Here is a 27,834-nt window from a genome sequence, read left to right as displayed (position 1 = left end):
CCAGTTGTTGATTAATACAAGTTCACAGGATCTGCCTGTGTGTATATATCTGCCATGAGTAGAGATCTTTTAAGAGGCAAGATATTATCCCTAGAGGTGGGCAAAAAAGGAGCAAGAGTCAATACGCTTGTACGATACTGCCAGTCATTTCTCATTAAGTATTAATACTTTGAAACAGGTAAAAACTATATTGCTACAGTGATAAAAATGGCTTATTAGTAGCTTTGACAGAACATTAACCTATCTTTTCTTCTGCTCTTCCTGTCCATTGTTCATTCGTTGGGCCCAATCAAGAGCAGAAAGTGTTCACTGTCCAAATTTCAAGGGGGTTCCCTGCCAGCCATTTTAAGATGCACAAGACCCAAATGCTGAAGGAAGCCCTAAGTACAGCGAATTCCATGTTTTTTGTCCCCCAGTCTCAAGGACTAATGTAAACTGGAAAAACTAGGAAGGGCAAAGGATAGTTCAGATGGCGTATGTTATTTTCAACACAGAATCCACCTGAAGAAATTTTAAAAGGTTAAGGCATGAGGCCAAACCACCTCAAGTTTTGATACTTAACAGAAAGGCACAGATGCATCTTTGTGAATATTTCAGGTTTTATTATTTAATTTAGGGTTTTTTTGAAAAAAAAAAAAAAGACAGTAACCCCCCCTCCCCTCAAAACAAACCCAACCACAATAGAATTGCAAAGATAGTCTCTCTCCCGCTTTTTTTTAATATTTTAAAAAAAGCCCACCATTCTCCCACTCAGGGAGGTCCTGGCCTCCGTCCGCTGCAGGAAAAAAAAGAGGCTTCCAATAGGGACCAAGCCACAGTGTACCCACTGCACCCCCAGACCCAATTTACTTCTGCTGAGCAGCACAGTGTTTTGCTGCCTGGAAGGCAGGTCTCATAGCCTCATTTCTCCCAGCCAGCAAGCACCACTGTTGCCTCTTCTTCTTTACAGGCTAAAGTTGAAAGGTAGAGGGATAAAACAAAATAAAACGAGAGAAAACACAAAAGGAAGGCACCTCAAAGTGTGATCCTTAGACAAGGGCAGGGGCTGTCTTTGCCCCCGCCCCATCCCAACCTACATGTCCACCTCGTCTGGGCAGGCTCTATGCGCTTTGCCACTTCTACTCAGTGGCAGCAGTTTTTCACTCAGGATCTGGTTATGGCAGCTGTGACTAAACGGCCCAGACCAGTTTGGGCTGTTCCCAGTCTCCTCATTTTACAAAGGAATCAATGAACTCCTGGCTTGAGCTGGCATAGAGTGAGGAGCTTTATGAGTGATGCCACTCAGCTCCAACTTTGCCTATGTAGAATTATTCATTATTTTAGAGGCAAGACGATCTGTTTTTAGGTAATGGTTCCCGCGCGGCATTTCCGTGGATTTGGGGCCCAGTGGAAGTAAGCAGCAGGGGACTAGTGTTATCAAATAGGGGTCTAAAGGAATGGAAATCAAAACAAAAATTAGATCTCTCTCTACATATATATAATATACATATAAACAGATGTGCATTGAGCCAGAAGTTGCTTTAGAACAGGGAGGCTCTGCTCTATCTTGCATCGTTGCCCATCCAAGTGCCCAATTTGGGAGAAGGTGCTAGGGCCTGGTGTGAAGAGTAGACCTGAAAAGGGAAAACTGCATCTTTGACTTTGCAACACCAAGTGATCCTCAAAGAAAAAATTGAACTCTTTGAAGATACAGCTAATTGCTTTCCTATCTATGTGAACTGAAAGCCACAACAGACATGGTTTCCATCTTTTCCCTCCCTTCAATATGGTTAGGAAGTCTTCCTTGTCCTAAGGATGATATACAGAGTTAGGGCAGAAGAAATAAGAAAACAACCTCCTTGGTCAAAATGATAGGTCTTCTTATTCCTTCTCAACCAGCTCTGGGCAAACATAAAGAGTCTTGGTCTTGCTGCTTGCCACTGCCTATGAACGTTGAAAAGGGGGTGTAATTGTTACAGCACCAGAAAGCTGGAAAAGAGGGCAGGTGTCAATCCGTGCATTCTCTTCTTCCTCCCCAAACTACCTGTATGAGCAGGGAAATGGAAGATGCAGTCCTCTATATCTATTTTTCCCTAGCCATCCAGGAATCCAGACACCAACTTCAACTTCATTCAGCTAAGGCAATCCAGCCAATCACCACTGCTGGATTCTGGTTTGGGTGATTGAGTCAAAACAATTGATTAAGACAGACAAGTCAGTGAAAAAAGCACGAGCCAAGAAGTCACATGATCAGCTGCTTCCCTCCACTCTTCGTCCACTACCTCTTCCTGGGAAGAGTCCCGCTGCTTCCAGCTCAGAAGATATCAGGGCACATGTGCCAGTCCTGTTTCTCTTTGCTTTCCCAGTATCCTCCCCTGTATACGTGGGACACCTCCTTGGTGTCAGGATCCTTTTTCCGCTCAAACCACAATGCCTTGTAGGGATCGTACGGGGTTCCTGCGCAAGGGAGGCAGCAGAAGAGAAGAGTGAGAATTGTCAGATTGATGAAAAAAAAAAAGGTGTCAGACAGGCTGTTTCTCCTGAGAATACAACACTAAAGCTTCCATCTTAGGCAATGGCCACAGTTTAAAAGCAATTACACCTCCACACAAACAGCATCTTAGCTAACAGGACTAGAAAAGATTTTGGCCCAACACGTGGAGGAAGCACTGCTAGTGGGGAGCACAGAACAATGGACCAGGTGGACCATTGCGCAACTGTAAGTATAAGGTAGCTTCCTAAATTCTTAAAACGCTTCCTAAATGGAAGAGGCCAACGAGACACTTACCATCCTCTGTCGCCCTCATGGCTTCAGCTTCGCGTTTTTTGCGGGAAAGGCGCTGCTTCTCCTCTAAGCGCTGTTTCTCTGCATTGGCCTCATCCCAGCGCCCATTCTCCATGAGTCTCTGGTCAGGCCGGAGTCTGCTGTCCGTGGGAGCGGTCCCGTGCTCTGGGGCATTGAGAGTCAAAGCCAACTCTGAGAAATAATACATGTTCTCTGCATTCTTCCTGTACCAAAAGAGGAGAAGAAGAACAGAAGCGCTAGCAAAGCTCACAGGTAAGGCAATGACACATATTCATCTTCTCTCTCCCACCCTTTTATCCCTCGCACAAGTGCCGTTTCATTGTCACTCTCCGCAGAAGTAGCAACTCTTGACCCTGGGAAGTTAGATGCATCACCCATTGCTTCAACAGAAGGAAAACAGTGATCTGTTGCTCACCAATCAAGTGAGTAATGAGAAAAGTTACAAAAAAAAGAGATAACCTTTAGATTAGATTAGATAACCTTTATTGTCATTTTTTTCCCTGTGGGCACAATGGCACACATGAAAAATGAAATTTGGTTGCTTGCTCTCAAAGTATACACATACATAACACACATTTAAAACATACTACATACAACACATGTATAGACCTACACCCTTATTAATCACTGTCCACCTTGAATACATAAAGCATCTCAGATGTGTCTTAATTGCTTAATGTTTAATGAATCGGACCATTTTAAGCTGGATTTCAAGTCTATGAGTATACCTATCCATAACTGACATTTGCATTCAAAACGTTATTTCCATTTGAAATAACTGTCAATGGTACATTCAACAACTGGTGAATAGGCCTTAAAGCAGGGGTGTCAAACTGCCGGCCCGCGGGCCGGAGCGTCACGGAGAAACCGCGCCCATCCCATTTTCGGCAATGGGAAAAAGTTCCGATACGTTGCGCGACGTCATGTGACTTCGCGAGTTTGACATGCCTGCCTTAAAAGTGTAAGGGGAGAAAGAGGATGGATTATTCTGGGCTCTCCATTCTCTGACCTACACCACTGCTAGCAGACACCCCTCTCCACAAACTTCATAATGCTCCATCATTTATTTTAACAATCTCTTTTGAATGTATTTGTTGAATATAGAAAACAATACTGTCTAGTGGTGTGATTTAAACGCTATCGCTATCTATTTCTCCCCCCCCCTTTCAACCAAAATCAACTGAATCCACGGAACTTCCTCTTTAGTCAGCAGAGAAAGCGTCTTGGCTCCCACAGCTCCCTGTAGGAAGCAAGCTCCTTCCGTTACTTACGGGAGTGGGTTCCTCTTCCACAACACCACCCTGCTGTCCTCCGTTTCATGTGTTCTTAGACGGCTGTCACCACCGTTCTCCATGCTGGGATTCACCTTGAAGCAGTCAATCTTCTCATCCCAGGTGCCCAACAACATAAAATGCGCTTTTCCTGAAGGATCCAATACCTCGCCCGTGACCTGTTATTAGGAGTTCAGGAGAATCATGGGGCAGAGTTCTACTTTTTGCTGCTACCTTTTCAATAAAGGTAAACAGGAATCTACATACAGGATAAAATGTGTTTGAAGAGTTTCCAGACTCGCACATGAACTGAAAAACACTCGTCCTGACTACTCCCCAGAATATTGAGCAACTTTTACATACAAGAAGGATGTGTCGGCCTGGCTGCAGGAGGAGTGCTGTCCATGGAGCCCATTAATTTTGCTAGCATACAGACCCATCCTTGCCACCCCACTTGATAATAAATAAAGCATAGTGTTTCCTACCTTTCTGGCCACATCTCTGGAGAAGTAACTATAAGGAACAAATTTGAGAATACATCTCTCATTCGTTTTATGGTTCAGAATCTCGATTTCACCAGACTGGGAAGCAAAAAAGAAAGGGACAAAATCAAGCAGGCTCAATACTACCTATGAAAAATTCTAAAAGAGTTATATAATTGTTGTTGTGGTCATCAAAAGATGAAGGAACCACTCTCCAAGGCTTTGGCTTCTAGCACTATGCTCCAACCATTCATTTGACTGCAACATCATCCCACCAAAATGTTGCCTTACTGTAACTCACCTGGTCTATCCATAATTTGCCCACAATTATGTTGTGCACTGTGGTGGTGACTTTTTTCCATGCATAATGATTGCCGGTTGCATGGAAGATACAATGGATGGTACCTAGAGATAGGAAGACGATACATTTAAGGTAGTCCCACAGTGTTGGAAGACTTCTTGTTAAGGTTCAATGGAAATTATATCATGTTCAGTGGATGTAACTATTAGGTATGGACATGGAAGACTTTAATTCTTATCCAAGGGCTCATAAAATGCATGCATGGAAAGAATAGCAACCTGCTATTCTTTCCATGCATGCATTTTATGAGCCCTTGAAGTCTGCATGTATTCTAAATATCTCCAGCACTGAGATACGCAGCACAGATTAATGCATCCTAAATGCTGCACTTAATGGCAAATATTCAGCGTAAAGGCTTGCTATCTTTCTCACACAGCCTAGGTCTAATTAGCAAAAAGCTGGAAACACACAGACTTTGTACTAGGTTGGGGAGCAAACATGATTATATTAGCTGTTAGTTTTATTAATTGGCTGTGCCCTCCTACAGGCCACAAAAGGGATAGTCAGTGACCAAGACTTACCAAGCGGCATGATTGAGAGGTATTTGCCACGGAACTTGCTGGTGATTTTAATTTCCTGCCGAAGGGTCCAACCATGTCTGGAATCGGCATGGTGAGCAGCAGCTGGAGGATGGTGGCTCACCTAGCAAATAGGACACACAGGCAAAAAGGGCACAGTCAGTCCTGGAATGAAGGGCTCAGGGCTATGCATCAGAAGAAGAGATGAAAACAGACTCCAGCAATGTATTTTACTAAGTCTCGAGGCACTTTCATATGAAAGTAAACTCCGCTGGTGACAGAGACAAGCAGGCAGGCAAGCAGACATAATTTACCATATTTATAAGCCAATTCAATCAACTGTAACTCTGGGTAATGAATATACACAGCGTTATATAGTAAAGGTAAAGGTTCCCCCGCACATGCGTGCTAGTCGTTTCCGACTCTAGGGGCCGGTGCTCATCTCCGTTTCAAAGCCGAAGAGCCAGCGCTTGTCCGAGGACGTCTCCGTGGTCATGTGGCCGGCATGACTAGACGCCAAAGGCACACGGAGCGCTGTTACCTTCCCACCGTAGTGGTCCCTATTTTTCTACTTGCATTTTTACGTGCTTTCGAACTGCTAGGTTGGCAGAAGCTGGGACGAGTAACAGGCGCTCACTCCGTTACGCGGCACTCGGGATTCGACCCGCCAAACTGCCGACCTTCTGATCGACAAGCTCAGCGTCCTAACCCACTGAGCCACCGCGTCCCTACAGCGTTATATATACAGAGTTAAATTAACACAAAGTGCAACCAAATAAAAATAAACTATATAAGAGGCACCAGGACAAAGTAGGGTCTGTGTGTCTGCTGGAACAGCATGGCTTTAACTTGCCTCCCAAATAAAAAGAGGGAGAAGGCCATCCTCATATCCATGGGTAAGGTCAACCAAAGAGTAGGAGCCACCACTGAGAAGGCCTATCACTCCCTTACTATACAACACTAGAAGTGACAGAACTGTCCTGGAATCAAGGAAGAGGACAGGAGCACGCTCTGCTTTTTTACCTGCTCGCAGATGGAACGGTAGCCATTTTCTTCTAATCGGTCTAGCTCAAACGTTTCCCCTAAGAGAGGGTTGAATGGCTTGCTAGTGCGGAAGACAGTCGTGGAGTAGGATGATACAGTAAAAGCAGCCACGTAACAAAGCTGCTCCAAGGAGTTTTCACACTTGGCAGCCCGGTCCAACAAATCATGGTATTCCAAGTCCTCTGTGAGACGCTGCAGCATGGATAGTGGCTCATTGAAATTAACCTGGAAGCAGAAGAAACAGGTGCTAAGCAAAAAAAAAATCCTTTCTGGGGATAAAGTATCTGATTCAAAGCTAGATATATCAATCACGCCCCAGTTTGTGCATTGAAATTAAACTGTATGTTGCAGAATGAAGTTTGGCACAATTATGCTTCTTGCGACTAGCTGGCTTTCTACCTTTCTCCAAAAAACAAGATGAAAGCCACTCACCGGCATGGGGATCTTGGAGAGCTCCTTGCCAATGCAATTCTTCATGATGCTCCATAAATTCAGGCTGTAATTTGGTTTGTGTGGAATCCGAGTTCTCTTCTCCTTCTTAGTATCCTCTCCCTGATGTTTGCACTTCAGGAGAAAAAGAAGACTGTTGTAGTTATAGTCTTATGGAGAAGGGATAACATGCATATCAATTTCTGAGCAAACTCCCAACAATTTCCACTTTACTTTGCTGAAAGTTTAGAAGTAAAGTTACTCTAGTGTCAAATATTCACATCTAACATATCAAAATGAAGACAGCTATCCCAACAAATACTGCCTCTGGAGCCCTAAAATCTGCATGCCAAATAGCAAAAAGATGGGATGAGTGAAGCTGTGGTCAAGTTTACGCTTTTTTCCCCCCTGGTCTTCAATAAGCTGTATCTCAAGTTATGCCTTAAATTCTTTCACTCTTACGCTAGAATGAGAAGCCTAGGTTGGAGACGGGCAATATGAAGCTTCAAGATACTTTGGATTACAATTCCTGTGATTTTTGCCACTAATCACGATAACTTAAAACTGATGGGATTTGAGAGTCAAAACACTTGGAAGCCGTTCCTTAGCCCTGATCTAGGCCTTCAACTACAGTGAAACCTCGATCACCCGATAGAATCTAATAAAAAGAGCCACGTCCCTTTCCCTCCTCTCAAACCAAAAAACAAAAGCAAAGTACCTGCTCATCAAGACTGATGTCACTGCTGGCACCACTGATGTTGCTGCCTGTTCGTCTAAAGGAGTTAGAAAGACACACCATAAGAAAAAAAGGAATTGGGATGCTCCAGCTGAGATGTTCTGGCCAAAAAGCTGTTCAAAAAGCAACGCAACAAGCCACTGGCAGAGCTACATTACGCTACTTATTTTGGCAGAATTGGAAATCATTAAGAACACTGTCAAATATGAAACATTTATGATTCTTGTGGGCAATTAGGGCTAAAAACGTTTTCAAAGTCAGAAGGGGATATGTAAGCGCTATACAATTCCAGATAACTATTTTGATATAGCATTTGTTATTTAGGAATTGGTTAAATCTTCCGGTTTTACTTCCCCCAATTGTTTATCATCTAAAACACTTTATCAGCATACTATAACAAAAACGGAGCAACAGTAGTAGTAAAAAAAAATTGAATATAATTCAGAAAAGTGTATCAGCTAATATAAAACGAATCAGCAAAAGTCACAAACATCTAAAACAGACACGTCAAACACAAGGCCCGGGGGCCAGATCCGGCCCGCGAAGTGGTTTTATGCGGCCCGCGAAGCCATCCTGGAAACAGGGAGGGAACGGCCCCCACTGCCTTGGCCCTGGCCCAGAGACCCCCCCCCCTTCTGCCAGAGACCCTCAGATCTGTTCCACTCCTGCCCAGGTCCTCCCATAGGCACCCTTGATGCCAACGATGTAGAGCTGGCCACGCCCACCCAGTAAGCCATACACACTCTAGCCACGCCCACCCAGTAGGTCACGCCTACCCAGGCCAAACCCACCCGGCCCCCTGAGGGCAACCGCAATGCTGATGCGGCCCTCAATGAAATTGAGTTTGACACCCCGATCTAAAACATTAACTTTAGCATCCAAATATTTAAATCCTTGCTGCGGACAGAATTGAAACGTTACAAAAACAATAAGAGCCTGGGAGAATTGAAACGTCTTTAGCTAGAGCCAAAAACATAGCCAGCTTCTTGGGAAAAAGAACATTCTGCAACTGGGTGACCCCATCCAAGACGACTCTCTCTTGAAGAGCTGTATTCTGAGCTTCTGACTGAAGGAAGACTCAAAGAGAGGCCTCTGCTGACATAATACACTAAACACTAGATCAGGGGTCTTCAAACTTGGCAACTTTAAGACTTGTGGATTTCAACTCCCAGAAATTCTGGCAGTTGAAGTCCACAAGTCTTAAAGTTGCCAAGTCTGAAGACCCCTGCACTACATATCTAATCCAAGGAAGTTTGTAGATCAGTAACAGGCCTGAACAACTGAGTGGTGATGGTGCAATTCTGGAAACACTACTGATCACGACTAGTCTGGACGGAGAAACCATCTACTAATGCTGTTTATGAACTGAGTTTCAATTTATTATCTTGCTACCTTTAGTGATTGGTTTCCCCATACCTGATATGCATCTTTCCCATCTCTGGATTATCTCTTCTGTTATTTCACATAGTTAGTGATCTATGTGACAAGTAAAGCAGAATTGTATGGGATATCACAGAGCTGAGACAAGTGCCCCAGCACCATCTTTTAATCATAGTCACCAGGGAAGTGTGAGGTCACCGCAATGCTATACAGATAGTCCTCACTTGATGACCATTTGTTAAGAGACTTTTCTAAGTTATGAAAGCACTGAATGAGGAAAAAACCTTGTTGCGGCCATCGCAGCACTCCTGCAGTCAATTGATTACAATGTGGGCTGGTCAACTAGCTCACAATTACAACAATTGCGGCATCCTCCAGTCATGTGATTGCCATTTGTGACCTTCACTGCTGGCCTTCACTAAGCAAAATCAGTGGGGAAACCTGCAGGAGATAATAAATGGTGATCACATGACATCCCAGTTTAATAGCTGCATGGGACTGACTTAATAGAGATAACTGGAACTGCCTCAACTGCTATCATAAGTTGATGTAGTCACATCTCATCATGCTTTACAACTATGTCGCTTAGCGCCCCCCCCCAAATCAATCAGACTCTACAGTCAATGGTATCAAAGTCTCTGAGATTATACAATGAATCAGCTGAATCACACATCCTCTCTTTCTTCCCCAACCATGGTCTTCTTACAAGGAAACCATGGTGTGTTTTGTTACAAATCAGATAAAAAAAACTTGGATGAAAACCAGATTCACTCTAGAATGTCTGGAATTGAGCGTCTCAAGTGTTTTATCACAATAACACTTGTGTAAGGTCAGTGCTTATCAGTTGCTTTATTTATTTATTAGATTTATATACCGCCCTTCTCCCGAGGGACTCTCCCACTTAAGATTTGCAACCACAAGAATTGGTAGGAGACAAATCACAGCTTCTTTGATCTTTAGGTATCTCCCCCTCCAGGTTTCTAGTCAAGAGAAACTAATGTGCTTTGGGCATAAAAGAGAGAGAGAGAAAAGATGATAAGGGAAAGGACTGCAGCTAAGTGTATTCAGTCAAGTTTCAAGAATGACTATCTGAACAACTTTACATGCAGTTTAGTGGATGATATCTCTCTCTCTCTCTCTCTCTCTCTCTCTCTCTCTCTCTCTCTCTCTCTTCACAGTGCTCTGGTTGCTCACAAGAGTCAAGAGATAAGGGAAATATTTCTATGGATCTGGCATTTAAAATGCCAAAGGCTGAAGGGCTAGAAGCTCTCAACTGAACAGGACATCACTCACTTGTGTCCCATGCTTTCGGGCATGGTGATGATCTCGGGAGCATCGAAGAACTCGTTATCATCCTCTTCATCACTCATATCACCCTTTGATGAGCAACACTGATCTGTAGAGAATTACACATCAATGTTACTTTTTATGAATTTAACTATCTGGGATTCTAGAACTTCAGCGGAAGACATATGACAAGAGACAGGCTGGAAGAACAGCTTGCCAAGTCTGACTTTTACCTTTCGAGGAATCCATGTTGCCAGGTGCATTGGCGGGTAGGACTGTAGCTCCACGGAAAGCTCTTTCCAGGTGATTGTGTTGCTTAGCCAGCTGTTCTAGTGTCTCCTCCAAGCGGATACGCTGGTCGCGCTCATACTGTAGAGATTTCTGCCATTTCTTGCTATGTGTCTGGGCCAGCATTAGGAAGTCTCGACAAGCCTAAATGGAAGAAGATGCGGTAAAATCATTATGCCGCTTTCAATATCATTCTCCTAAGGTGAAAGCTATACAAAATCTTGCCGTACTATTCTGGCATCAATTCCTTTTTGTATTAATCTGCTTCCTCTAAAGGATGTTACTGGGAAGAGGTCATTTTCTCTGCTTCATAACAGAGCCACCCAAAGTTAAAATACACTAGAATGCCAGTTATTACTACATTCAAGTGGCCAACAATGACCTCTTGTTGGACAATAGTAACTATAGAAGAGCTTACTTCCGTCCACTAGAATTTATTGGACCTAATAGATATTTAACAATTACCCAACAATTTCAAATATACGTGAACAGTTACACTTAAATATGCACAGCTACAATCATTTGGTTACCAAAATTCCAATCAAAATATTTCATATGGCTCTAAGTTCATTAATCACAAGAACATGGAGACTAACATTGACAGAAAGGGACAAGGAAGCATAAAGAATAAGGAGAATCCACCAGACAATATTCAACATTCAGAAACTTTAACCCACAATTTTTATCATGCACCTTGGAAAAGGATTTTTAGTGTCCCTAAATGTGAAATACCTAAGATTTTTAAAAGTGTCTTTAAGAAAAAAACCCCACTGGAGTATTTGTCTATTTGAAAAAAAGCATTCTGGATATCTGAAAATGGTGTTACCAATGAAGACAATTTTAAATATTCAGAATTTATAATAAAGTTGTATACAATTATGCTTGGTATGGAGAGAGGATAGAAAGAGTATTTCTCGCACACCCATGATACTAAAATCATCCGATGAAGTTGAGTCATGGGTAATTCAAGACAGATAAAAGCACTTCTTCCTATAGTATAAATTTAAACAATGAAATTCATTATCATAAAAACTAGTGATGACGACCAAAGCGGATAGATTTGAAACAAAATTAGACAAACCCAGAGAACTTGGTTCTCAAAGGATGATGTATGCTACTACTACATTCATGTAGTAGTGCCTGACTTGAAAATGCTTGAGTTGAAAGGATTGAACAGGGACACCACTGTTGCCTGGGGGATGCCCAGTTGGGGACTCCTTTCATGTCCCCATTAAGTTGCCCACCAAGGTGGTACCCATCTATCTATTTGTGGTGGTCCACTTTCAAATTGCTGGGTTGGGAAGAGCTGGAGCATCTGACTGGAGCTCAACCAGTCCTGCAGCAGCCGCCAGGTCTTGAATGAGACCCTGCTGAACAACAGCCCAGCATCCTGACCTCGTGAGCCACCACGCTCTTTTTAGGTTGATGTATGATAGCTACACATTACCTAGACTAGTTTAATCTAGTGGTTAGGGCACCAGGTTAGAAACTGGGAGACTGTGGGTTCTAATCCCACCCCAGGAATTAAATTCAGCTGGGTGATTTGGGGACAATCATTCACTCTCAGCTCAACCCATTTCACAGGGTTGTTGTAGGGAAAATGGAAAGGAGGAGTATTAGACAGGTTTGCCCCCTTATTTATAGAAACAATAAAGGCGGGATATAGACAAACAAACAACGAGGCAATAAACTTCATAATTCCAGGTGGAGTGAAGGGATGGGAGTGGGCAAATGAAGGAAAGGACTACTGTGCTCACGTCTTGCTTGCAGGCTTCTCACAGACATCTGACTTCTAGAGGAACAGGACTCTGGATGAGTGACCCGGCAGCCCTCTTAAGAAATCCCAGTAATACAAACATACGTGGGTGCCTTATTAATTTCTGTGAAAAGAAAGGTGTAGCTCCCGAGACATATTACATTTTGCTCCTAAACATGTACCAGGACAGTTCTCACCTTTTTATCTTCACATTTTGAATCCACTCTGAGATTTTTCTGCATACCTGAGGCCAACTACAACATTCCTAAAGGGCTAATTTTCATTCAAGCTATTTTTGATGCATAAAACCGTTTTGAAGCGAACATGCCCATTGTTTGAATATTGTGATGTCACTCTTTCTGCAGAGATCAGAATTCCAGCCTTGTACTTAAGGACACACCTGCTAGCCACAGGCAACAAGGAATTCCATTACAAGCCAATGAATGGCCTTGCCGAAGAGATATACATATCACTCAGTCCATCTGCCTAAAAGATGAGGGTAGGGGACGCTTTTGATCTCAGTGAAATCACAGGCCGATTACAACTGATTATGTGCCACCACATTGTTATCGGGTCTTAGCAATTATCTCCATGATGTTTTGTCCCTAACCTAGTCATTCAGCTCTTCCAATGGTGCACTCATCACTATCTTCTTAATCAGGGTAGTAAATAATTTTGCAAGCTGGTAAGGCTTTTTTTTATTTCTGTAGCATGCTTTCAATAACAGAAGGTTAGCCTACAAGATTTAATTACAGCAACTTCTACTGACTAAAAATAATACCAAAGACTGTATCTATTTGATCAGGAAGAAGAGAATGTAGCTGTTTAAGATTTTTTTTGTTTTAAAAATTATAGGTTCCTTTATTCAGACATATAAATCAGAATGTTGGTTGTACAGGCATATATCCAACCTCCCACTTTTAAAAGCATCTCCTTTGTACAAATGTTTTTTCTCAAGGTAGTTTCTCTAAGAGTTATAGCAGCGCTGGACCATAAAACTGCTTTTCAGACGTTAATGGGGGTTTGTTTAGCTCAACTTCTTATTTATATTTCCTTTAAGAAGATAAGGGAGATTGCTGCATGATGAACCCTGCACAGAAATTTATCCCACTGTGTTCAGTGAAGCCAAGCCTTTCCAAGATTCTGTTGATTCTGCCGTTTCTCAACCACCCCATCCTCCTTCAATTTTCATGCCCTCGTCTGATGGCAACAACCAGCAAACAGGAAACAAAGAATGCAATTGTGCTGTGAACCCTCATGATAAAAAGGTCACCAAATCTTCACACTGTGCTGTTAGTCTTATCCTAATTTTTCAGAAGATCCTTTCCCCCATATTAGTTTACTCATCTCTTCTGTTTCTTCCCAGTATCAAAAAAACCTGAACTTTTTCTTCTGATTGGAATATAGCATATGGCCATTGCAGGGAATTCAAAACAAGCAGGAATTGTGTGTGTGTGTACACTAACGCTATGTCTCGCCCCCTCCAGCTAAAGGCATTTACCAATCTACCCAAAGTCAAGGCAACTAAAAACGCAAAAGAAAATGTCATTGTGGTGCTCTAACCTGAATATAATTAAGTAGCCAGAGCATTTGAGCTAGAACATACCTGAGGGTTTTCTATTAGCTGCACAGGAAAAATCCAGAAAAAATCAAACCACTTACATTAATCATGGCATTGGAAGTGATACGGAAGAGCGTGGCACGCTCGTTGATTTGTTTGATCTTCTCATTGCTCTCAGCAGGTAGCTTCAGAGTCTCCAGTTCACTAAGCGAGCGCTGCAGAGCGGTTCCATGTTTGGCAATCAGATCATTGCATGTGCTGAGATCCTCCACCTTGCTGGAGAGGGTGCGCAAAGTATTCTGCAGTTCTGTCTTGTCCGTTTGGGATACAGATTCTTCATCACCTGACTCATCTGTAAGGAATAAGCTGAAAATGTAGTACCACAGGAGCCTATTTCTAAACCAGGCACACCTTTAAATTCTCTTGCTTTTCCAACATGGGCACTGTCTTTATAAGAACATAGGGAGGTGGTCACATAACAAAGGGGGACAAACTTTCCAATCAACCCTGTACAGATACTTAATATGATTGGGAAAATATACCTTACCCACGTAAGCAAAATAATTTCTATAGCCTCAATAAGCAAGCAAAGCAATTCAAGGCAAGAATGATAAAAATAAGAAAAAGCAATGACAGACCAGTAAAACAATAATAACACAAAGTTAGCAACCATAAAAATAAGGGTGTTCAAAAAGGATCGGGAAGCTCTATGCTGCAAAAGAGCCAGGATCCTTGATTATAGAAACACCTTTGAATATCAGATACTGGACATAGGTTTCAGATAAAGAATATTACTTCTGTGCTCTAGCTATGACTTCAAGAGTATAATGGCCAGAGTCTGTTCAAAGACAGAACGGTGGATTAGTTGGACCTTTGATTTTTTTTCTTAAGCTCTTCTTTAAAAAACAAACACACCCCAGATCTCTAAAAAAAAGTTGCATCACTCTTCTTCATCCTTCTCTACAAACAGTGACTCACAAACTGGAATGATAGTGAACTGTGAACAAACTGTGAGCACAAATATTTAAGAGTAAAGCATAGACATAGCATGAAAATAAATAGGACAGTACTGTGTTTGGAAAGATTTCAAATACTGTATATTACTCTGTAAACAAGGTAATGGCCATAAGAATTTGGAAGATCAAGGAGTTCCAGGACTAGCTTGCAATGTACTACATTTTTAAATAAGTACAATAATCTGTAGAATTAATGGTCCTATTATCGCCTTTACCTTAGACTACATGGAAAAATAAATAGTGGACTGAACATTCAACAGAGCTAAAGCAAAGCTAATATTGGCAACCTTCAGGGCAAACTCAAAAGATATTACTGGGCAGATGGCATTTTGCTTTGAAAGCTGCAAAAATGTTGTTCCAGGAAAATCTGCCAAATACCTTGTTTGTTTCCACAGCCAAGTTCTTAATACTACATGAAAATCCAAAAACTGTATAGGAGCTAGTGGAACATTTTTCATGTGTTTTTCCTTTCACAAATACAAAATAAGTACAAAATTCCAAAACTAGAGGCAAGTCAGCAAAGAATGCACTCAGGGCATACCAGGCAAGGAACAAATGTATTTTTAGAAATAACGTATCTAGTACAATCCTGTAAGGAACTGAGGATGTAAAGAGCAACTTCTTAATCACAAAATTTTCTTCTATACTGGAGTATCCATTTGACACTGACACTGACATTTGGGTATTTTCCCTAATCAGATATAAAGGAGTCAGGGCATTAGATGAACTATAGAGTCAATTCAATGGTACCGATACAAAATAAGTCTAACTTGTCCTGGGAAATCTGATGCTTAAAAACAGAACAACAATTTTGAGAGGTATCTTATATTCACAATAATTCAACGTGGCCAATGGCCTCAGTATGCCCTACACACAAATCAGAGGACATTGAGCAATTTAACTGAACAATAAACGGTTGGTGTTTGGCAGAAATTCTTGCTACAGGGAGCTGGATGCCTGAACAGGACAAACTGGAAGAACATTCGTAATTCCCAGCTGAAAATAAAATGGGAGATGCTATCTACAAATATTTTAGTTCTTAGTCACATATACAAGATAAACATATACATGATATATCTATCTATGCATCCATCTACTCATCCTTGAAACCACAGGAGAAATCGGGTATTAAAAATAATGGAGTAGGATGAAAAGGATTTGATGAGCTTCAGCTACTTTCCATTGGCAAGTCATAAATCATACAAATTCAGAGCTACTCACTGCCCAGTTTTTCACATTACTTCTCTTAGATGTTTCCTCCACAATAAGACTTTTAATATTCCTGCCCCTCCTCCACACCCTGCTTCTATTTCTGTTGCTCTTAACTTGTGCTTTACCTGATTCTGCCAGCATTTTAACTGCTTTTGCTTTGGCCAGCTCCAGGGCTGTGACCCAGCGCTGCCGCTCAACCTCTGAGCTGGCCTTCAAGTGGTAGGTTTGTGCCCCTCCATTGGAAATAATGAAATTACAGGAGTCCTCCACAGTGATGTTTGCTGTGGCCAAGTTGATGGTTCCACGGCAGGTGTGTCGCATCTCTGCTTTGGATCTGTGGGCAAGGTACATAGAGAGCATAGGAGAATGAAGTAATAAAAGCATCAGCAGTTTAGTCTGAGACAAAGAGTAAGAGGATGGGAAAATGTGACCCACACTTCACTAGAGACATATAGCCTATTAAGAGCAAGCTAGGAACATTATTAAAGGTAAAGGTAAAGGTTCCCCCGCACATGCGTGCTAGTCGTTTCCAACTCTAGGGGCTGGTGTACATCTCCATTTCAAAGCCGAAGAGCCAGCGCTTGTCCGAGGACGTCTCCGTGGTCATGTGGCCGGCATGACTACTTTACTTTACTTTACTTTTATTAAATTTATATACCGCCCTTCTCCCAAAGGACTCAGGGCGGTGAACAGGGCATATATAAATAACAAATACAAACATTAAAAAGGAATTAAACAAGTGCCCAATTAAAAAATACAATAACAATAAAAAACCCATTAAAAAACCCTAACGTCCCCCATCAGACTAGACGCCAAAGGCGCACGGAATGCTGTTACCTTCCCACCGTAGTGGTCCCTATTTTTCTACTTGCATTTTTACGTGCTTTCAAACTGCTAGGTTGGCAGAAGCTGGGACAAGTAACAGGCGCTCACTCTGTTACGCGGCACTCGGGATTCGACCTGCCAAACTGCCGACCATCTGATCGACAAGCTCAGCGTCCTAACCCAGGCTGTATCTAACTGGTCACTCAATTAATGGAAGGCTCTGTGACTTGGCAGATATTTTTGTCGGCAAGAAAAGGGAGGGAGACAATTTTATGCCCACCCACCCTGTAGTCAAACAACACATCATTTCCCACCCTTTTCTGAAAGTCACCAAATCAACAAAGACTAGCTGGGTAGGATGGTGGTGAAAGGCTGCAAGACATGAGGGAATCACGAAAATTCATCTCCCTCCATCCTCAATTAATGGATGCTCTCACTGAAAAAGTCACTCTATGACACCAACAGAACCCCAGCCATTTCCCTTAGGTATAAAGATCTTTTGTGGGACCAGGTCATATTTATTTCTGGGATATTTCAGACCATAGTAAGTGGGCATGGTTTCAAAGCAGATGGAACTAGGGTCCCTGGCCACTGTGAGTTCTTTGTTTTTAAAACAGTGTGAAGCCTATTTTAGGCTTACATGACTGTTTCTGTATCCATTTCCATTTCACTTCTGTGGTAAATGGGTGGAGGTTCTGTGGAATAGGGGGGGGGGAAGATGAGAGGGCAGGGCAGGGGAGGGAAGAGGCTTAGGCTGCCTGATGTCCTGGGGCAGTAAGTAATCTGCTACCGTTCCCACAAGAAGAAAGAAGTCTAGGGATTTCAGTGATTATAAATTGCTTAAGATTAATTACCAGATGTTGTGAACTTTCACAGAACTGAAACAATGAGCTGCCAATAAAAAAAAATGGGCTCCTAGTACATAAAGCAATGAGACCCAGGGTAGGAGCAGAATGCTAAAGCAGTTTTGCATATGAATATACAGAGTTTAAATTACATGATTAGAAGGAAAGTGGAATTAATCTGAGCTTCCAATTATTGAGCATGATGTTAATGCTAGCCATATTTCTTCCCCTCAGTATGTACATCTGCCTTTCTGATTTTCTAAGCCCTCCTCCAATTAATTAATTGCACAGCAACAGTTTTGTGAGGTCGATTAGTACTATTTACATTTTTCAAATGTGCAGCTGGGAATAAAAACTGGTTTAAGACTTTATGAATATATGGCAGCAACAATTCAAATTTGAAGTAGGGTAGACTCTTCAGTTATCAAGTAAAATGGAGAACAACTCTTTTTTATTTCATAGTTCTAACAAAGGTTTTGAGTAGTTATACATTTTAGAATTTTCCCTCTCATGAACAAATATGATTATATTTGTTTAATAGGTTCCTGGATAGTAACCCTACAGGCAGTAATTATATGACACTAATATGACTGTACACACCTACAAGTATCACTTACTCAAAAGGAAAAAAAACCCCATACTCTTTCATAGATATATTTGTCCACAGAAAAACAATGAGTCATAGCACACCCTTCCAGACAGTGTGAAATGGTACTGCCTAGAAATAATGTGTTAGTAGACATTTCACATATTTGATCATCCTAGCTATAGCCCCAAATTTCAGCAGTGTGTTACTCAGTACCTCCGAAATAACCAGAATGAAGCATCTCAATCTATCTAATCCAGCCTTTCTCAAAATGGTGCCTTCCAGAAATGTTGGTATTCTTAATTTCCAAAGTTTCTAGTCCTTACTTCTGTGCTATAATCCCTAGGCATTCTGGGGGTTGCAATCCCAACCCACTGGAAGAAAACATATTGGGAAAGGTTGAGCTAATTGCACAATAATTACACCTGGTGTAAGAACTCTAGCCAAATGAGTGTGAGAATTATGATTTGTGTAGGTTCAAATCCAGAACTATTTACAAGCTAGTGTTAATAGTTTTCACAAACTGTGAAGAGGACCTAAGTGGAAGTACACACATGCAGAGGGATCCATTTTCCCCCCCTACTGAACTGCAGTAAGTCTGGTCTGTATCAGTGGTGGCGAACCTACAGCACGGGTGCCAGAGGCGGCACTCAGAACCCTCTCTGTGGGTACGCATGTCACTCCAGCCCCGCCACCCCCCATGGCCTCCTCCTCACCAGCAGTCCCCCCCCAGAGGAGAGTCGCCCCGGGCACAGCCTGCATGGAGCAGCGCAGCCAAGGACACGGCAGCCAGGCAGCGGGGACAAGACTCTGCCCTCGTGCAGGGTGTGGCCGCCATGACGCTGCTGGGCTGCCTGGGTGATCTGCTGTGGCGGGCCGTGGTGGCGGCGGGTGGCCCTGTGGGCAGGAAAGGCGGGGGCAGAGTAGGGGCGAGGTGGTTTTGGGGCACCTGGTCTCTAAAAGGTTCGCTATCAATGGTCTATATATTCAGTATTGAACGTTGTGTGCATAACCACTTTTATGTATAGATGTATTTGTTATTCCATTTGAGCAGTTACATAATAAACATCATTTGTCAAAATGTACAAAATGATAAATATTTATTTAAAACATCTTTGGAGGTCTAGCTATGAACTGACTTCAGGGGAAACAAAGGTGGATTTAAGATGCCTTTGCTTTTTGCAGAGCCAATGACCATGGCAGAACAAGGAGCTCGCAAATAGATTAAGGCCTCAAATTCCTCCCAGGATAAATTGAAATTGCTGCTAAGTGCTTCATACAGATGTTCCTTGTGAGGAGACCATAAAACAGCCGTCTCCCGAGGGTTTAGAGCTCTGATTGCTGGGACAGTCTGCTTTGCCACAATCCTTGGTGCAAAAGGACATTGGATTTGCTCACAGTCATGTCTGAAAATGTGAAAGAAGTTATTTCACATATTAATTTTGTTCTAGAAGATGTAATGGTTAGGTAGGTGTTTCTGTTCTTTGAATTGGTAATAGAAAGTAACAGGGAGAAAACAAAAATGAAATACTGCATACTTTATCACAGCAAAACAAATCAAGATTAGGAAAGAAATTCTTCAAAGTTACAACAGTCTAAAATAATATGGTTCTCACTGTGCATTTTAAAAAAGCATTTTATAGCTGGGAACTTCAATCAGAGAACTATTTAGATGCAAATGCTCGCTTATATGCTTAATTTCTGATTTTTATTCTTGTTTTATTTTTTGTTAAATACATGGATTTCAATGATAACAAGAGATGAATACATATTATAACAATATTTTTACTAGTGGATAAGAATATTTTTTCCTTTAATTTTCCCCCCTTTTGCATACAGTATAAAACACTCATTATCAGGAGTCACAAAAATGCTCAGGTTCTTTCCTAGCACAGAAAATTGTCCCAAGATTCCCTTAAAAAAGAAAACAAAAAACAACCAACCGCCATTACATCTCTTCGTATGTTTACTGTGATGCATATCAGTCACAAAACCCAGGAATGAGGACATTTTAAATAGGGGGGGGGAGCAGTGGTGGAGGAAAATTCGCAGCTCCAGACTGAAGGAAAGAGAATATTGTTGTGGCATCCAAGGATACCGAGAGTGGGACTAAGCATAAGTTATCTACTGGTAAGTAGAATCTCTCTAATGCAGGGGTGTCAAACTCAATTTCACTGAGGGCCGCATCAGCATTGCAGTTGCCCTCAAGGGGCCGGGTGGGCGTGGCCTACTGGGTGGGCGTGGCCAGCTCTACATCGTTGGCATCAAGGGTGCCTATGGGGGCCTGGGCAGGAGTGGGACAGATCTGAGGGTCTCTGGCAGAAGGAGGGTCTCTGGGCCAGGGCCAAGGCAGTGGGGGCCGTTCCCTCACTGTTTCCAGGATGGCTTCGCGGGCCACATGAAACCACTTCGCGGGCCAGATCCGGCCCCCGGGCCTTGTGTTTGACACGTCTGCTCTAATGGAAATCAGTAACATATCTATAGTTACAAATACATTTATTTGTGCTTGTGTGCATGTTTGTGTGTGTGCATAGATATGTGTATAGCAGACATGTCAAACTCGTGACGTCACGTAACGTTGCGAGACGTATCGGGATTGTTTTGCCATTGCCAGCAATGGGATGGGTGCGGCTTCCGGATGATGTGTCCGGCCCATGGGCCGGCAGTTTGACACCCCTGGTGTATAGGAAGGGACTACCTGATAAATATGGGTGATGAAATCCAGCAGTAAGGAAGGACTAGTTTGGGGAAGTCTAGTCCAACATATATTATGTATCCACCTCTATGTTCCCCCCTCCCGTGCATGTCCTTTGACAAGAGTTCCAGAGCTAATCACTGTTTCATCTATGAGGTCACAATATTTGTGAGAGAGGCTTCATTTGTCAACCATACTACAATTCATTCCTTTCCTTCAATTCTCGCAAAACTGGCTGTAGATATTGCTGTGCCTCCTTGCCTTCCAAGTTTGCAGAAATAACCAACCACACATACCTTTGACATTCACCCAGCTCCTCCCCGCTCCAGCCTAAACGGAGAACAAAGTCCTCTTATATTGACCTGGTACCAGACAGAGCCATCTCTTTCCCGCTCAGAAGCTGAAGGACACAGAAACTGCCAACAAGTGTCACTACAAATGCCACTGGATTTCTACCTCCTCATCTAGAAAGTCTAGTCTGGAGAAAGCGACAAGCCATGCAGGCAGGCCTCCTTCTCAGCAACTTCAGACCACCAGGGAGATATGACCTCCTATTGCCAGCTATTCTTATCCACCTGAGTCTGGTTACTTCATGAATAATAAAGAGCTTGTGGTTAACAAGCAAGAGAGGTCTGCTGATTAAGGGATGGCATTTCATGTTTTCATGTTCCTTTCTACGGGGAGTCCTTGACTTACCACTGGCGGCCATTCAAAGTTACGGCAGACCCCCTTAAAAACTAGGTGCGAGTTGATTTTGAAGTTAAAGTAGCTGCATAGACCCCATGATCACGTGGTTGCATTTTGGGCTTTTGGCAAGAGGCTTATTTTTACAGTTGTTTGTAGGGTCCTGCAGTCACGTGACTGCATTTTTTAAAATGGTTTTTTTTTGCCAGTTCCTAGGGTTTACTTCTAGTTTCTGCCCCCCCCACCCCCCAAAAAATGCCCATTGGGCATAATGGATTTACTTAAGAGCCATGGTATTCGCTTCATAATCATCACAAAAATACCAAAAAATTGGGTCTGATGTCTCAACTTATGACCATAATTCTGGGCTCAGTTATGGTTATAGGTTAAGGACTTCCTATACTGAAGCTACACCTAACAGGAATTTACATGAGGATACCAGGAACTTACTGAAAAATAAATTCTGGAAGAAGGTATTAATCAGTTTCATACTGCTGCCAAGCAAACTACATGACCCTTTTCATGAAATCATCAGATGACACCATCAGACACACTGTGGAGTTTAATGAGGAAAAGCAGAACCCCTGGCTAGCCTAAATTTGGTTTGGAAACCAAAAGAATCTGCCAAATATCAAAAATACAAATATAAAGATGTTTGATAACCGAGATCCATAGTTCCAAATACAAGTAGCCCTCAACTTACAACCGTTCATTTAGCGACCGTTCAAAGTTACAGCAGCACTGAAAAAAGTGACTTAGGACCATTTTTCACACAATCGTTGCAGCATCCCCGGGATCAAAATTCAGGCACTTGGCAACTGGCATGCATATATCATGGCTGAGTGTCCTGGTCTAATGGTTACAGCACCAGACTAGGAAGCCAGAGAGACTGTGAGTTCAAGTCCCACTTTAGCCATGAAAGCCAGCTGGGTGACCTTGGGCCAGTCACTCTCTCAGCCCAACCCACCTCACAGGGTTGTTGTGGTGGGGAAAAGAAGAGAAGGAAGATGTGTTGGATATGTGTGCCTCCTTGAGTTATTTGTAAAAATAATAAAGATAGGTTACAAATTAAATAAAAAAATAAATTTGTAACCTTCCCAACTGGCTTCTGACAAGCAGAGTCACCGGGGGAAGCCAGATTTGCTTAACAACTGTGTGATTCATTTAATAACTGCAGCGATTCATTTAGCAATTGTGACAAAAAGGCTGTAAAATGGGGCACAATTCAGTTAACAACTGTCTTGCTTAGCAATGGAAATTTTGGGCTCCATGGTGGTCGTAAATCGAAGACTACCTGTATCTGCCCGAAAGACATTTTCAAATTTAGAGATTAGGTTTTCCTTTGGTGCCCCTCTTCCCATGCAAGATCGCTCAGGTGAAATCTAACTGTAGTTCTATAAATATCTACTCAGATTTAAATCTCATTGATGTAAGTTTGCAGATTTATGTTGTTTCCCTGCAGATTAACTTTGAAGCAATTCTCACTGAATCATTTGAATTTATTAACAAATAAGACTGAATATAGCCCAGCTTTACAAATTTTCAGGAATGTCCATAACCGAGTTCTTACACTCACGAAAGCATTTCTACTTGAGATGTATAAGGAATAATATCCCTGCTATTTCATTAGTAAGCATTTATAACTGAAAACTGAACCTGTTGCACTGCTCAGATAGCTGGAGGCCCTTTAAACAGTACATTATCTACTAAGCTCAGGAGATGCTTGCGTTTTAACACATCTCCTGGAAAACGGTGCCTTAAATATATTGAGAAGGACATTTACAATATGCAACATAGGTAATATATCCTGTACATAGCCCCAAATATTGAACTTAAAGTCATAATTCTGTTTAAGGAAAAAAACAGGCTTCAGCTCAATATGCTTACCATATAATTATGGTAAGAATTAACTTATCTGCTTCTATCAAATACAGCTTTCCTTTAACCATGCCATTTTTAAAGAGAGAAAAATGTTCCAAGACCAATAATGTCCAACAACCAGTTTCATCACCAAAAAACCTATTATTTTTTTGATCACATTTCTATTCTGAATTTTTCTCAGATATTTTAAGTTGCCTGACTTAAGACTATCACACATCAACAGTCTAGCAACAGAGTGACAACAAATTCAATGTGTAAGATAGAATAGATGAGGGGCAGATGATTCCATCCCTTCATTTCAGAGTACCTCTGAAGGTTTTCATCTACACTACAATGCCTGCTTTATAAAATGTTTTTAAAACAGAGTTCGATGCTTGGCAATGGAGAAGGAATTGCTAGCTACTTGGCTGCTAATAAAAATACACTATATTATTATTTACAGATCAGTAGTCTAGATAACACACTGATTTATTTCAAATGTCTTCGTGCATTAAACCCCAAATGAAACTGATGATGCGTAAGACTGGGTTGAAAATGGAACATCACACATAATTCAGTGGAAGAAATACTTCAAGTGTTAGCAGCTCTGCATTTTGAGAAAGATACTGGTAGCAACTCTTCTCTTGTACAACAATAAAATTGGTAGGTAAACTCAGGACAAAAAGAGAAACTAGTCTTCCTTTTCAAAGGAAAACACTAAGATTTTAGAATTCTTTAAACAAATTAGAATAACATTTATCAATACACAAATAAAGAAATCCTCTATCTTCAGAAATGCTCTTTTGATATATTACAATAATCTTTTTATCCTTTAATAAAGGAGTAAAGCCAAGGTCAAAACGCTCCACCATATCCAATGTTTTTCTTGTAGCTCTGTAAGGCACAGAATAAGATAAACATGTGAATTTCTCCATATATTTTCTGAATTGCTTCCCCTCTAACGGCTGGTCTTTTCCTCTGGAGTTTTCCTCTGGAGTGAGAGGATCATGTTCCTTTAGATCCTTATCCTGTCCTGTCCTGTCCTGTCTTGCCTCCAGATAGACACATTTCCTTTTGGTCCTTCTGAGATCAAAATGACCTTGGAGAGCAGATTCCTTGAAGCAGACCAGAGGGATTCAAAGTCAAATTTAGTATTCTGAAATTGGAGTTCTCTACCTCTGACCTGAGGGACTTGGGAGAATACAACAAACTTTCAAATAGCAGATTACATACTTCATTAAACTAAATGGTTTAATTTACAGAGAAATACACACAATCTGATTATATAGTGGCCCACAAGATTTGAAAGTGAAAACTTTGTTGCTTAATTCATCTGTAGTGATATACACTAATATTTATATGAAATATATGGATGGGTCAGGCAGAGGTAACCCAGCAGTATAAGTTACAAAGAGCTGTTTAGAGAGACAATACTGGTAGGAACTTGCTTAGAAAAAACCCACACTGAATGTCCAGAAGATAAATTAAACACAAGTATACCACAATTTAAAGGAGAGGCATTTCAAATGAGATTGTTTCAAAAAGCAAAATCTTTAACAGCTTGGGATATTACACTTTTTATCCAGTCCTCTTCAAAGACGTTGAGGGCAGTATTCAGAAGCTTATCCTATCCCTTCACCTCAATGGTATTTATTTAATTTTGTACTGCTCTTCTTGGAGGACCTTAGTTTATTTCCTCCAAAACCAAAAATGTAAGGGGAGAGTATTAAATAAAATTAACAAAAATAACTCCCAACCAGTGCTTTTTTTGTAAAAGGAAAAGGTGCCGGAACTGACACGTGTCATACAACCCGCCTTGCCTACCCTACAAGGTTCCATCCAAAAAAGGTGCCGGAACTCCGTTCCGAGCGTTCTATGACAAAAAAAAGCCCTGACTCCAACAATGCTCAATGACAGGAAGTACAAAAATTAAAACAAAGCTAATTTATCAAAAAGACCACAACACAAAAACAAAAGAAGTAGCAGACCAACTTATAAGACAATTTGGTCCGAAAGTTGTTAGCCCATAATGCATGCGTGAACAAACATACCTTAATGGGTTTCTAAAGAAGATATAGTACTGTGGAAGCCAGCCAAACTTTCCTTCAGGAGAGAATTTCATTATCTAGGTTTTAGGTAGAGAGAAGTCTCAGATAAACTGAGTTGAAAATAATGTTTTGCCTGCACAGTCAGTCATCAGTTTAATAGTTAAACAAAAAAATGTGCGTTGTCCAAAGTACATTATGCCACATCTACAACCTCAAAAAAGGTACTGGTGTGTGACATGAAAAGTTTGTGAATAACATTTCTAAACTACTGAAATGAATTTCTCTCCTAACTTTGACAAAACCTAGCTCTGAAGAGGTTTTTTTCCTTAGCAGCATGCCTGTACACAGTTGCTTAGATTTCTGGCACGAGGAGACAACAACTGCCATATCTAGTCCATAGCTCTTTAAGGAGCTTGCAATTTGCAACTGGGTTACAGAGGCCACTAAATGTGAGTTAACTCTTCCTATTCTTCATTCAGTGCAGCTGATGTTAAGAGTCATTAATTTCCAACGTGCTTAACTAAAACACACACACACACACACACACACTCACTAAGACTGATCTTCAAAACACATCCATCTCTGGTGAATTGAAGGTGCTGTAAATCGGTGGAAGAAACGAAGAGGAAAGAGGGTGATGGAAAGAAAGAGAAAGAAAGAGTACAAAATCCCTACAACCTTCTCTAACGTTAAGTGTGGTCCTCCAAACACTGGCTAGATGGAATGGGATTTGGGCACCCGGCGAGGGTGTCTGGCTAAGCCAGGGGTAGGCAACCTCGGCTCTTTTATGACTCATGGACTTCAACTCCCAGAATTCCTGAGCCAGCATAGCTGGCTCAGGAATTCTGGGAGTTGAAGTCCATGAGTCATAAAAGAGCCGAGGTTGCCTACCCCTGGGCTAAGCAAAAGAATGGAACCCGGGGCTTCCAAGAAATCGCTGCCAGCAGCCCCAACTAGCGCGTGCCCGACGGAGAAAGGGCCAGATGTTGGCTTTCAACTACGGCTGGAAGAGCACAGCTGCCACCCCCCCCCCTCCTGCTCCGCCCCCGACATTTCTGAGGCCGCGGCTGGCTCCGGATACCCTCGTGCTACGTGGCAGGAAAACGCAGGGCGCTCGCCAGCCTCCCTGTGGGGCGGAAGCGGAGGGAGTATCAGCCCGGAGGAGGCAGAAGGGCAAGAGGGGAGCAAAGCTCGAGCAGCCCTTATGAGGAAGGGGCAGAAGCAGCCTGTACTGGCGGAAGAGGACTCGGCCTCACCTGTAGTAGCTGAGAAGCCCATTGCTCAGCACGAACCATCGCCGCTGATACCCTTTGATGTAATTGGTCCATTTGAAAAGCCAGCCTTCCCGAGCCGCCCCGGAAGTTGAGCTCGTTGACCCGGAAGCGGAAGAAGAGCTCCCCCCTGGAGCGCTTGTCACCCCCCCTGGGGCCGGTCCCCCAGGGCCCAATGTCCCTCCTCCGGCGTCACCTTTTCCAGCACTTGGCCCCGGCGATGGCAGCGGGGTCACAGGGCCAGGTCCGCAGGTTCCTCCTGGGCCGGTAGCTACGGGGGCCCCTGGAACGCCAGGCGCCATGCCTGGGCCGGGTCCCGCTGCTCGCAATTCCGACATCGCACAGCGCAGAGCCGCCGCCTTCGCAAGCCCGAGCCTAAGCGCCGTCTACTAACGGGAGCCGAGGAAGCGCCGGAGGCTGAGCGCCTCCCTCCCTCCTCCCTCCTTCCTTCCTTCGCCCTCCACCCCTACCGCTCACCCAATGGAAGGGCTAGCGCTCTCACGAGCCCTCCCTATTCTCAGCGATCTCCACTCCAGGAGCTGAAAAGCCGATTGGTACTGCCTCTGGCTACTGCTATTGGTTGTCCAAATCGGAGGGGCGGGACTCATCGGTAAAGTGGTTCGTTCATGCGCTCGCTCAGCTGTCTTGTTCGCTTTCTTTATTGCCGCTGTTATTGGCCGCCTCCTCTGTCTTCTTCTCTTAGGAACCAGTAAGGTGATTTGGAGGAGGGGCCTACCATGATGTAATTGTAGAACGGGATCTCCTCGTTGGAGAGGTGTGAATGGTGTTTTGGCTTTCCGCAATCATGGGAGTTTATGGAGAAAGAGGAAGAGAAAGCTCCACATTAAGAGGCCAGCAATCTGCCTATACTGAGAAGAGACAAGGATTACTGCA

The 27,834-nt window shown here is 42.6% G+C and overlaps 1 protein-coding gene across 1 annotated transcript; it reads right to left on the bottom strand.

Annotated features, from left to right (window-relative positions):
- Positions 1–106: 106 nt before the first annotated feature.
- OSBP (oxysterol binding protein) lies at positions 107–27,834 on the bottom strand. Its single transcript, XM_081312664.1, has 14 exons — positions 26,926–27,834; positions 16,252–16,460; positions 14,000–14,250; positions 10,527–10,725; positions 10,300–10,402; positions 7,609–7,663; positions 6,894–7,025; positions 6,441–6,686; positions 5,421–5,541; positions 4,840–4,943; positions 4,542–4,637; positions 4,057–4,235; positions 2,768–2,988; positions 107–2,436 (listed from the first exon to the last, which is right to left on the bottom strand). The coding sequence occupies exons 1-14, from the start codon at positions 27,276–27,278 to the stop codon at positions 2,294–2,296; spliced, it is 2,412 nt and encodes an 803-aa protein (XP_081168790.1). The 5' UTR covers positions 27,279–27,834; the 3' UTR covers positions 107–2,293.

The sequence above is a fragment of the Vipera berus genome (assembly GCF_964194415.1).
Source record: "Vipera berus genome assembly, chromosome: 1".
Lineage (NCBI taxonomy): Eukaryota > Metazoa > Chordata > Lepidosauria > Squamata > Viperidae > Vipera > Vipera berus.
The sequence above is the reverse complement of the archived record's forward strand: the minus strand, read 5'-3'. Positions and strand labels throughout refer to the sequence as shown.